Genomic DNA, 13,325 nt, shown 5'->3' with positions numbered 1-13,325 from the left:
ACTAAGAGTCACCCAGTTCTGCTCTGCTGCAGTCCGGCTGAGTGCAGTCCGGCTGAGTGCAGTCACAGAGATGCTATGGCTGCTCTACATGACATTAATGGTTTGGTCCGAGAATGGGCACCATTTCCTGCTCCCAGAGAGAATGACGAGCCTCCAACTGGACTTTACAGCCGTTGATACTGTCTCACGTGGGTCTGCTCCCCCCCATCGAGCCATGAACTGAAAGCTTGACGTCTGCTCTGAACACTTGGAACTGTCACACCAGCACCAACCCTTGGGTCAGTTAGATGAGACTAACGGCTTCACTTAGGGCATATGGGTCAGAAATATGACTCTCGTTACCACGGAGTGGGTTGTTTGTTTTTTAAGGCTATTCATACTGCTATGCAGAGTGAAGAGCCCCTACTATTTAAAAAAAAAATAGGCCTAATGTCAGGGGCCTCTTACTGTCTACTTCTGCATGTATTCACATTATATGGACCATTTTTCCACCTGTTGAAACTAGAGGCTGCACGGAACTCAGGCTACAATACAACCATTTTGTTCTGCTCTAACGATTCAATTTATAGATTCTACATCAAAATAGTTCGTTTTTATTGTTTCCAATGATAACGTCACCTTCAGTGGAGGAATGCAAACCTGTTTTCAAATTTAAGGTTTTGAATTTCTTTGACATTTCTCAGTAATGACACCCTCAGACGCCCACTATCATTTATGCTATGCCTTCAGTGGTAACTCAGATGCTTACATGGACTTGTATGTTTTACTTCATATCTAACAGAAGTAAGAGAGAAAGAGATGGGGAAGTGAGTAAAGAGGGAGATGAGGAAGAGAGAGGGATGAGAAAGAGAAAATAGAAAGAGATGGGGAAGTGAGTAAAGAGGGAGATGAGAGGGAGATGTGGAAGAGAGGGATAGGAAGGAGGAGAGATATTTGCGAGTTGCATACTGACTGAGTTTTCTCGATTAATAGCTTATATAGACAATACCATGCTTAAATAGACTCCTAAATTATTATTTCATATGTGACAATATGTAAGAAAAGGGAGGGAAGAGTCAAATTATATTGAGCAATTGATTTCATATTGGAACATTCATTTCTCAAACCTATGTTTTATGGAAGAGGAAATGGTGAATTAATATAACATCTAGAATCATTGAGAAAGGGTTATTCCACAGGGACTAGCTCACATTTAACTTAAAATAACATTTCTCTGCTTTGGACTGATGAGTATATGATTCTTGCATGTTAAATGACTAACACAAACCTTACATTTATAATGTGCATGTGTCAGGAAGGCTCCCAAATCATTCTGAGGGGGCCTATCCTATTTTTGTAATTGAATGATAATGTGCTAATCCATTACCTTGAGTTGTCTGCACTCAGGAAAACATCCCTATCAAGTGTTAACCCAATAACTAAGACAGCTCTGAAGGCCAAGGGTCAGAGAGAGAGGATCACACTCTGCGGCTGCAGAGAGCAACCCATCCACGGGCAAGGATGTCGTTCGAGATGAGAGGATTCTAATCTTCAACTTTCTGATGAGATGGGATGCTTCTTCATCTTTCTGCTCGGTGGGCTCAGGCAGACAACTCTACAGGACGAGCGATGGTTTCAGAGGCATCTGGATGTGCCATTTGGAATAGGCAGGTGCTCTGCTCTCAAGCAGATAGCAGAAGGAATGCAGGCAGATGAGCCTCTGTTTCACTGGGAGATCATAAAGTGCTCACTGAATTGAGCCACAAAAGCAGAGCAATTGGGGGGGGATTGAGATATGGCGCTCTGATGAAGAAGAGTTTTGAGCCAATCAGCACCTCAGTGCTAATCTACAGATAATTGAGTTATGGCGCTCTGATGAAGAAGAGTTTTGAGCCAATCAGCACCTCAGTGCTAATCTACAGTATCAGGATGCCTTTACACACCAGACATTCTGTGTCATAAAGAGAGGAGGAGAACGAGTCAGGAGGATATGTTTTTCTAGCTCTTGTACAAAGATAACATTTGAATTGAATGACCAGATGATTACAAATGTACAATTAATGATTGTTTTTGTATTCCCAATGAACAGATATGTGTTAAATAGTGGTGATAAATACATTTTGTCAGATCAGATTACACTTTCACACTAAACAAATTAATTAATTGATATTTTCAGATTTATAAGGTATTGAACAATAAGATATTTCTAATATTATAACAGACAATGTTACTATCCTTAATCATTACCAGGTAAAATGTACAACGAGGAAACCAGATTACAAGGCGATTCAGCGATTGAAATTGATTACAGTTGACACTCTGAATAAAGAACAGATGTTTTGATTTTTTCCTTTTCAGGTTGTTATACAATAAAATGTCTGATTCTTCCTTTTCAGATTGTTAAACATTTTGAGAATTGTTTAGTTTTCCCTTCAGATTTTGAATGACAATAATGATTGATAGTTGAAGTAATGTAATTAATTAAATATCATGCCTTACTCTTGAATAAAGCGTAATGAAGTAAACGTAAAGTAATGTTAAAGATTGAGGACACTGTAATTTTACAGATTACAGATTGATCGATTCATCACTGTGAATTTATACCTTAACTGGGAATCTTAGCTGGATCTCTCATGATTCTGATTTATACCTCAATTGGATTTCTCATAATCCTAAATTATAATTGTGTTTTAATAAGTAATTGCCTTGAAGTAAATCTTTGAGATGTAAACTGAATTTGAATTTGTGTTTGATGAATGAGATTAATTTAGTGATAAATGATAAAAGGTCTTATTTTTTAAACATATATTCTGCTATTATATTTTTGTATTTCATGTGTTCATTATTGTGCTTTTGACAAAAAGATGCCAAACACTGAAGAAAGATGATTTTTCTATTATAGTTGACTGTGTTCAATCATGGTGATTGAAGTGTTTTCAATCTTATTTTACTTTTGATGTACTTGATGTATATGAGCCCACACAAACTCTGATGACGCTTATTGATTTAAGTAGTGACTGAAATATTCTTTAGACTAATGTTAATTGGTTATCAATAGATTGATAAAAACAAAGGACTGTGAGAGAATATTTTAATCCGATCTGTGTACTTAGAGGTCCTCAGTCTTTCTGTAAAAATGTTAATCACAAAGTAATGCTTTTTGGTAAACCGCATATATTCCTGCCTGTAATGTGATCCTGTGTGTAACTTCTCAGGAAGACACAGGTCAAGAGGTCATCTGACTTCCTGTGGGGGAGAAGCTTGGCTCATGTGGGTTTGCAAGACAACAGTCTTTGTCTCTCTATCTGGCTTGCATTAAAGGAAAACCCGCGTGTTTTAGGGCCCTCCTCTTCTCATGTATAGATGTGTTCCTGGCTCCTTTGGCTTCAGAGTTTGCCTGGTGTCCCACAAAGAAGTTGTGCATATACCTTGTGAATTCTCCGGCCGTAATATACTTTCAATAAATGTCAATGTTTGACTAAGGCGAATCCAGCTTCCATTCCTTTCACGAGCATTGGCTCAGCATTGATAACAGAAGTTTTCCTAACATATACATGTCACGTTCTTATATGTTGTATGTGACGGGACTACGGATGGAAATTAGCTCAAAGCTAAAATCCGGCTCATTTACACTTGTAAGCATTATTTTGTTTTAAAGTGTTCATCAATGTGCACTGTCCCGGTTCAAATAAACGATTAAATGAAAATGAACCTTTGTGAGGTTGTCGATCTTTAGCTTGTCATTGTCAGCGTCTCCTCGTAACACTCTCCGTCTCTCACAGGCCACGTCTACATCGTCATCATCTATTGGCTGGCAACTGACAGGCATCCTCCTGCACACACCACACACACACACACACACACACAACACACACCACACCACACACACACCACACACCACACACACACACACACACCACCACACACACACACACACACACACACACACATTATCGAAGGAGTGACAGTAAATCCTGACATTCCCCACACTCGTAGAAACAAACAGGACTCACGGCGGCTTTCTGAGGAAGTTGTACTGGCAGAGGATGGTGATGAGGAAGCCAACAAAGCCTTCGATTGTCATGGCAACGAGCCCTCGCGTCACGATGTCCCACTCAAATGGAGACTTCATCTTGTCAAACTGGCCTGAAAGCACACCATTTATAACGATTGATATCTTCTTTACTTTTCTTTCAAAAACATTTGTCTGTTTGAAAAGTAAAATAGTTAAAGGTCCACCTTGTTGAGGCCAACTTAAGGTTTATGCATTTCAATTTGTTACTGTCTAAAATACATACTTATTTAATTGTTTGTTTCATTCATATTTCTGCAAATAAAGTAGATTTTGCTAGTAAAGTTATTATTATTATTATTTTCATAAAAGAAAATGATAGGCAACAAAAGATGAAATAACAATGATTCTAAATTCTAACATCATCCTGTTTGCCCTTATCATGGTACATTCAAATGTTGTTTTTTATGTCCCTTGTATCACACAAACACATACAATAATTATTCGGACTTCTTCACAATCACATTAAATAATCGTGAGAGAAACTAAAAACATTGCTTCGTTATAGGTGTACCTATTTTAGCGTAGTATTCATTGATGTACTCATTGTAAGCCATCTCCATCAGGCCATGTCCCAGGTTGTAGTTGGGGAAGATCAGGAAACAGGACTTTAGGTAACTGTTGATTCTTTTCAGATCCTAAAGACATGAAGATAGTGGAGAAGTGATGTGAGACTACGTCTGATAATACTGCACAACCAAAGCTGAGGGAACAATAGTCAAACTGACCTTATCATGTTCAAAGAGCTGGAGCAGGAAGGTGGCAACAGTTGCAGTGATGCCTATGAAGAGGTTGATGACTATAAGGAACACGTAGGCTGTACTGGGCACCTCGAACCAGAAGGATGCTGGGTACATGATGGGAGTAATGGACCACCTGGAAGAAGAGACGACATATTGAAAGACAAAAACATGAAGACGTATTAATTCACTTTAAATTAAGAGGACACCTCTTCATCTAAAACGCTAAGTCAATGAGAAGTGCCTCGAACCTGCGTTTTTTTTGAATAATCAGTAATGGACTGCATTGGTTACAAATAGAAGTCAGTACGTTCAGAGGTCTATGAGAAAATGACCCTAGCCTCACCTGATTTATTACTTCAATAAACCTTTTCTGTATTGGTTCATATTCTCAAAGGCCAGATTCAAGAAGTCTGAAAAACAGCATGATTCATAAGCACAATTATGGTCCCGTTCATAGTATAAAAAGACAACAAAGCAGGGTATGCTTGAAGGGCCGGAATACCTTCTGATTTACATCTCGATTCCATGGCATTGCTGCGAGATGTTATTCATCATTCAGTACTAATAAAGACACTCCAAGCACTCCACAAGTACATTAAAGCACAAGCCTGATTCTTGCTAACTAAAACTAGCATCCCAATACATTTCACAATTCTTCCTTTCTTACAAAGCTAGCTAGCTTGTGTTAGCACCATCTCACTTTTGACCAGCTTCAACCTCTGTGATAAATATGGTCAACTTCACATTAGTTGAGTGACTATAATAAAACACTGTCTGCACTGGTGCACTTTTTCCAGATCTTATATTCAGGGTTTATTTGCTGTCAAATATCAGAATGAAAGTGTGGTCTGCAGTCACATTTCTTTTGAAGTTTCTACTTGAGAAACATAAGGAGAGATGCCTTGAATCTTCTTCTCCTTCTCTTTCTCTAATTTCTTGTCTTTAAACCACTTTTCCCCAAAAATCCATATCATGGAAGAATACAGTTACTCAGACCCAGGGCCTTATACTGATGAACCGTTGCTGCAGACAGGATGATGTTGGAAAAACACTGATTTTAGATCATGCACCGTGAAGGAAATCATTATTTGATCCCTAGCAGATTTAGTTTGTTACACTCTTACAAATAAATTAATAGTCTATCATTTTAATGGTAGGTTTATTTTGACAGTGAGAGTAAGAATATCAAAAAGAAATCCAGAAATTGACATTATATAAAATATAAAAATGGTGGGAAATAAGTATTTGATCCCCTTGCAAAACATGTGTTAGTACTTGGTGGAGAAACCCTTGTTGGACACACAGAGGTCAGACGCTTCTTGTAGTTGGTCACCTGGTTTGTGAACATCTCAGGAAGGATGTTGGTCCACTCCTCTCTGAAGATCCTCTCCAAACCCTTCAGGTTTTGAGGCTGATGCTTGGCCTCTGGAAGCTTCAGCTCCCTTCCTGGGATTAAGGTCTGGAGACTGGCTAGGCCCCTCCCTCACCTGAATGTGCTCCTTCTTTAGCAGCTCCTGTGTTTCCTTAGCCGTATGTTCAGGGTCATTGTCCTGCTGGAAGACCCCTCCATGACCCATGTTCAGAGTCCTGGCTGAGGGAAGGAGGCTATCGGCCAAGATTGTATGGTACATGGCCCCGTCCATCCTGTCCTCGATGCAGGGAAGTGGTCCTGTCCCCTTAGCAGAGAAACACCCCAAAGCAGAATGTTTCCACCTCCATGCTGACCCCCCGTCAGACGGATGGTGTTCTGGGGTTATAGTCAGCATCTCTCTTCCTCTAACACGGCGTGTCGAGTTGATGCCAAAGATGTCGATGTTGGTCTCATCTGATCACATCCTCTTCTCCCAAGCCTTCTCTGAGTCCTTCAGATGTTCATTGTCAAACTTCAGACGGGCCTCTCATGTTCCTCTTGAGCAGGGGCCTTCAGGCGCTGCAGGATTTGATCCATTAAGGTGTAGTGTGTACCAATAGTTTTCTTGGTGACTGTGCTCCCAGCTGCCTGAGATCATTAACAAGTTCCTCCTGTATTCTGGCTGACCCCTCACCTTTCTCATGATCATCAAACCCCACGAGGCCAGATCTTGTGTGGAGCCCCCGCGAGGGCGACTGATGCTCATTTTGTGTTTCTTCCTTCCATTCCTGAATAATGGCACCAAGAGTTGTCTCATTCTCACCAAGCTGCTTTCTGATGGTCTTGTAGCCAGTCCCAGCCTTGTGCAGGGTTGCATTCAAATTGTCCAAAAATCAGCTCCTATCATCTTTTCCTATCCACTATTCCTTGACCTCTGTGTGAAACATCACGCAGTTAAGGGATAGTGGATAGGAGAATTTAAAAGGACTTAGGAAAAAAGACTGCAGTGCTTTGCGAATCCGACTGCACTTCAACGTGTTTATGATGAGCCAGCGGACGTCATAAATGTGCGTCTGCTGTGGGGAAAACTACAGTTTTGTATACAGCGAACTACATGGATGTTTAATAAGAACGGCGGACTAAACTCATCTAGAGACTCTGCACCGGTGCTCTGATGGTGTTGTTTTATGCTTTATGAACGTGGGCAACAGAGAAACATATTCTTCATGAACAAGGTTGGAATTTAAAAAAAAAATAAAGTGAAACTTAAACTTATGTTCGTCACCCTCTCCCTCCGGTCCACACGTTAATACGTGTATTATGAATACATTTGTATTAAGATCTTTTCATACAATCCTACGTATTGGGATTCATGTGGATATTAATGTTTTATTCCTTAACATCTATCACTGTGTATATCACCATTCAAACATGTATTACAAGTTTAAGAAACCCCACACAGCTCAGTAAAGACTGTGAGATGTTGACTTTATTTGATCATTTCAGTAAAAACTAACGTTCATATTTCTCCTTTTGATTATTATAGTGTTGAACGTTCAAAACAAAGCACTTTGGCAACTTACCACATACGTTGTAAATTACTTAATAAATATCGTAACTTTCATGATATTATTTCTCGGTCATGGTCGGTTGTTTCCGTGAACGTTGTGTCACGGTATATGTTGCGGCCGCAAGGCATTGTGGGACAGCATTTTCTCCTCTCCTTTCATCAAGGAAGGTCCAGTGGTTCCTAAGCTAAAGGAGGTTATAAAGGAAGTTTCAAATCTCCTTTCCTATCATCTAGACTAGAGAATTTGAACAGCTCTTATCATGGCTGCCACTGAGGTACTTCCGGGTCATTTCACTCCGTTAGGAAGGTTCCTAAGCTAAATGGACTATTCGACCGCATCCCAGGTCTACAATCTTGTCCCTGAGGTCCTTAGACAGCTCTTTAGTCTTGCCCATGGTGGAGAGGTTGGAATCTGATTGATTGATTCTGTGGACAGGTGTCTTTTATACAGGTAACAAGTTGATATTAGGAGTACTTTCTTAAAGGAAGAGGACTTATGTAACCGGTCTGTGGGAGCCAGAATTATTGTTGGTTGCAAGGGATCAAATACTTATTTCCCACAGTTAAATGCAAATTCTTTTTTCTTATATGATGTACATTTCTGGATATTCTTTTTGATATTCTGTCTCTCATTACTCAAATAAAGCTACCATTACAATTATAGACTGTTGATTCCTTTGTAAGTGGGTACACTTACAAAATTGGCAAGGGATCAAATACTTATTTCCTCGACTGTAAATTAAACCACTCAGAGTTGACAGTGATGTTACAAGCGAGGTAAGCAAAAGGCCTTGTAACCTTCATATATTTTACATCTATATAATAGTTGCTCTTCCAGAGTGTGGAGGAGACATTGGGAGAGGGGCCATTACACAAGGAGAGCTGGGCAGTTACCCTGGTCCAGGTCTAAGAGGAAATCCATCAGGACACTAACTGCTGTCTCATCAGGAGCAGATGTGGTTGGGAGTGCATACAGGACCATGGGGGCATACACACTACTGAGCCCTATGATAAGTGGCCGTGATTGGATTGAAGTTAGTTGGAACAGCCTGTTGAATTTTTTTCACTTAGATTTTCTGTTGATTTTTAATTCCAGCCCTCATTGGGTTGATGAGTTTGGTTTCCATCACACAATGAATATCAGTAAAGATGTTCTACTTTAATATTGCGTTCATTAAGTGTTGACTTACAAACTAACCACAAACTAAATTCCATTCAGTTTTTTTTTAAATGTGGTGAACTGCCCCTTCAATAGAAGTGTAAGTCCACTAGACTACACTATAATGAGCCGTTAATTCCAGGTATAAACGCTGATAAGTAAAGATGTGCACTCAAAGGTCTCACCCGTACAGAAGAAAGAGAGAGAGGACTGCAGGGAAGTTAGTTGGTGATGTGTAGGCCGGCAGGTCAAACACAAACAGAATAATCACACAACATGTTGCAGGCACCAGGTAGTTCAGCTGAGGAGAGGGCAGACACACACTGAATTATTAAAAACACAAGAAAATCCACTGCCCTAACCTCAGTTACACATGCATTATTCTTTGTACAGTATTGACCTCAGGCTTTTCTCACCATGTCCCATATGTAATTAGCCAGCCAGTAGATGACAGGGTCACACCCGCTGACAAACTGCAGGTGTTTGGCCTTCGTGGATTTCTCTGCAACAAGGAAGACCACAAAGCTGGCCGGTACAAAGACATGGCCACAATAATGAAGATGGCAATCACCACATCTGTCCCCTGGAGCCTGGAGATACAGGAGAGGAGAAAGGAGAGAGAGGTGAGGAGCCTTTAGAAATTATTGTAAATGATAACCATCACAAGGCTATGTCTTTCCACCTTTATAACTCAGCCCAACATCATTTTGGGTTTCCCCTGGCTAAAACATCATAACCCCCACATAAATTGGCACTCTTGCAGGGTGGAGGGGTTGGGAAAGAAATGCTTAAATCACTGTTTAAAGCAAACAGTTGAGATGGACAGGGGAAGCAACACTGGGAATTGTAGGCAGGAAACAGACCAAAGGTTAGATCCTCCTGAATTACCTTCAGTCCCTTCCTGCTACCATGATCTAGGTGAGGTTTTTAGCAAATCCAAGGCTTTGGCTCTTCCTCCTCACCGTCCATTGTGCTATTGACCTGATTGCTAGGGTTCCTATTCCTAAAGGACCTGGGCAGCACGCCGGAGGGGCATCGCCGCCAGTTCTGGGCCATCCCCTTTGAGGACGCCGGCCATCCCTTCTCCTACGCGCAGCAGCTCCTCAATGCCGCGAGGCGCTGGCTCCGACCGGGACAACACTCCGCTGAGGACGTTGTGGAGCAGGTGGCACTGGAGCAATTTGTCGCAAGACTCCCGACATCGACAGCGAACTGGGTCCAGTGCCACCGGAAATGATTTTCCAGGCCGCTCATCATAACCCCATGTCAGGTCATCTAGGGTACGACAAAACACTACACCGGATCATGGCCCGATCTTCACAGATGGTGGTGCGCATCTTGCCGTGAATGTCAGTTGGTTAACCCGCCGGCTACCCCAAAAGCGCCTTTGCGACAACTCCCATTAATTGAGGTACCTTTTGAGAGAGTTGGTATGGACCTCATCGGGCCATTAGACCGGAGTGCACAGGGATATCGCTTTGTACTAGTCCTAGTGGATTATGCAACACGATACCCCGAGGCGCACTGCCTCGCTGCGTAATATTTCTGCCAAGGCACTGTTTCATATAATCTCCCGAGTCGGGATCCAAAAAGAGATCCTGACTGAACAGGGCACATCGTTTATGTCACGCACACTACGCGAGCTGTATGAACTGATGGGCGTCCACTCAATCCAGACTAGCGTTTACCATCCACAGACCGACGGCCTGGTGGAGCGGTTTAACAAAACGCTAAAGAACATGGTTCGTAAGTTCGTTCACGAAGATAGTCGTAATTGGGATAAATGGTTAGACCCTCTGTTGTTTGCAGTGCGGGAGGTGCCCCGTCCTCCACAGGATTTTCTCCCTTTGAGCTATTGTTTGGCCAACCCTGTCTCCTAAAATTACGTTCCCACAGAACTAAACTGCATTCTCAATTACGTTTAGCTAGAAACATATTTTCTCCCACGTTACGTTTCTTATGAACGTATCTCAAATGCGTTTATTTTCTACATATCTTTGCCATTTATTGTCTTGCTTATAATAATGATAATAGTCATTTATAAATATCATTTTAGAGCACACATTTGAAATCAGTAGGCGAGGCTGTAATTTCGCCAGCTGTTACTCTCATGAGCGAGGCAGAAAATAATAGTTGTAACATGCCAAAAAGCTGCTGTGTCGTTTGTTGCACCTCAAACATTAAAACAAATCCAGAGTTACGTGTTTCTGAACTTCCTCTAAGAAGAAAGGACAGTAACAGAAGATCTCTGTGGCTTCAGGCTTGATCGCTGTTCAAATGACAGCGTTGGTTTCCCCAAAGGTGGGCGGGGCTGTAAGGTGACGTAGATTTTACTCTCATCTATTGTTCAAAACCATTCTATTTATTCTAACGTAAATTACACGCCAGTGTTTTATCTTTTTATTTAGCGATTTGTTTTGCATGTTTAACTGGGAATGTTTTCATGTTCGCTGACTGGATGTTTTAGCGGCAATGCACGTTGGGATGTGTTGTTAATGCAATATAATATCAGGAAAAAAAATCAGAGTTTAGGATGGCCGAAGACACTACACTACCCATAATCCCCAGCTATCGTTTGGGACTACAGTCCCGTTGACAAACCCCGTGATTAATCTTCAAGCTCTGGGATTGGATGTTGGAGTGGCAGTGCGCCAAGGTTACGCCGAGCGTCAAAGCTCTTTGAAATGGAACGAAACCACGGCAGACTATTCAAACTGGACTCGAACGCCTCCCGAGAACTACACATGCTGGCTATTGTGTTTCGCAACATGTTCTCTATGGCACGTCTCTACTGGGAATTGTAGTTCTGCACATTTCTTATACTATCTACATAAATAATAGTATAATATCAGTTAAAAAGAAGTGCTTCGACATAGTTAACATTGCAGGAAAGCAATATATTAGACGTTAAGTACTTTTCAGGCTTAATATTTATCTGTAGATAGATACCCCCAAAGTTTTTTTCTTATTTGAAAGAAGACCTTAACCTAAAGTATTCTTTAATGTGTTATAAAGGTTAATTAGTTTGTCTGTTTTATTGTAGAGATCACTTACAGTATCTTCTTGATTTTTTATATTCTATATTTCTATCATTGACCTTCTACTTTCCCCCTATGAAAGTATGTACTATTAAATATTCTTTTCATCAAATAACATTATTCAACAAAAATACATTATTCAACAAAAATAATTCAATAACGTTCTTTAACCACTAGGCGGTGCACACAAGGTACACACAGCATACTAATAATAACTTTGTATTATTAGTGTAGGACACTTATGTATGTATAACATCTGAAGATGTGTAGTTTTTTCATGTTTTTACATAATTTTACAGGATATTGCTATACTATTTCTCATGTTTTCACTTCTACACATTAATATCTGATTTGTAAAACATCACAGACAGAAAGGTATATCCGTCTCATTTAATGGTAAACTATTGAAATTGTGATTCCATAGACGTGTCTCCCATCACCCAAATCCCCTGACTATTCTCTCAACTCAGTATTTACATTCTTATATTAAAAGAAAATCAGTAATATCTTTAAAAACTACAAGTCCGATTGGATCACATATAAAAGTCAGCCGAATTACTATTGATACTGCAAGGAGACGTATTTTGTGAAAATAAATGTAAGATGTTGTTTAATTGTTGATATAGTATGATCCACGTCACGTTTTCAGTTTTGGCAGCAGTTCTCCTGTTTGTCCAGAAGTCTTCTGATCAGGGCTCTATAAATAGAGAACTACGGCAGATGTGTAATATTTAATGCAGCCGAACCGTGTATCACAATGCCGTTATGTGATGACTTCCAAAGAGAAAAGCAAGAACACTCGGAATAAAGTATTATTTAAAAAAAAAAAAATGTTTTCGGATATCATATCGCATTAACATCATATCCCAACCAGCATTGTGGCTAAAACATCCATCAACGAGCTTCAAGCTGAGGATCTTGGGTAATCAGTTCAGTGGGTTTGTGGTGTGTATCGCTCGAAATGTCCCTTATAGGGCTACGTCTGTTTCCGGTGACTTTATTTACGGCTAAAAAGCCCAAGATTATAGAATTAAACGAATAAATAAAAACAAGGATAATTGTGTGTTATTGTTGAGTAAATAACAGTGTGTTATTTAGAAAAGAATAACAAATTAGAAGGAGAAAAAGATTTTTAAAAATACAGATTTCAGTATTTTGAGGCCCCATTTCTTTTCCTCACAGACGGCAAAAAAAGTCCGACATTATACGATTTAAAATAAAATAAATAAAAGATAAAACACTGGCATGTAATTTACGTTAGAATAAATAGAATGGTTTTGAATAATAGATGTGAGTAAGATCTACGTCACTTTACAGCCCCCCTACTTTGGGGAAACCACGCTGTCATTTGAACGGCGATCAAGCCTGAAGCCACAGAGCTCTTCTGTTACTGTCCTTTGTTCTTAGAGGAAG

General features: G+C 40.2%; 1 protein-coding gene across 1 annotated transcript in view; it reads right to left on the bottom strand.

The window, feature by feature from the left end:
• The window catches only part of LOC117541507 (ATP-binding cassette sub-family A member 2-like), a 35,225-nt gene that overhangs the window by 21,737 nt on the left and 163 nt on the right, over positions 1-13,325 (bottom strand). Inside the window, exons 2-8 of the mRNA XM_034208692.1 lie at positions 9,887-10,149; positions 9,291-9,464; positions 9,060-9,175; positions 4,780-4,927; positions 4,566-4,689; positions 3,993-4,125; positions 3,692-3,812 (exon numbers count right to left, since the gene is read on the bottom strand). Coding sequence (XP_034064583.1) covers positions 3,692-3,812; positions 3,993-4,125; positions 4,566-4,689; positions 4,780-4,927; positions 9,060-9,175; positions 9,291-9,464; positions 9,887-10,149 — 1,079 coding nt within the window. The remainder of the gene's footprint in view (positions 1-3,691; positions 3,813-3,992; positions 4,126-4,565; positions 4,690-4,779; positions 4,928-9,059; positions 9,176-9,290; positions 9,465-9,886; positions 10,150-13,325) is intronic.

Source organism: Gymnodraco acuticeps, unplaced genomic scaffold (genome assembly GCF_902827175.1).
Source record: "Gymnodraco acuticeps unplaced genomic scaffold, fGymAcu1.1, whole genome shotgun sequence".
Taxonomy (NCBI): domain Eukaryota; kingdom Metazoa; phylum Chordata; class Actinopteri; order Perciformes; family Bathydraconidae; genus Gymnodraco; species Gymnodraco acuticeps.
The sequence above is the reverse complement of the archived record's forward strand: the minus strand, read 5'-3'. Positions and strand labels throughout refer to the sequence as shown.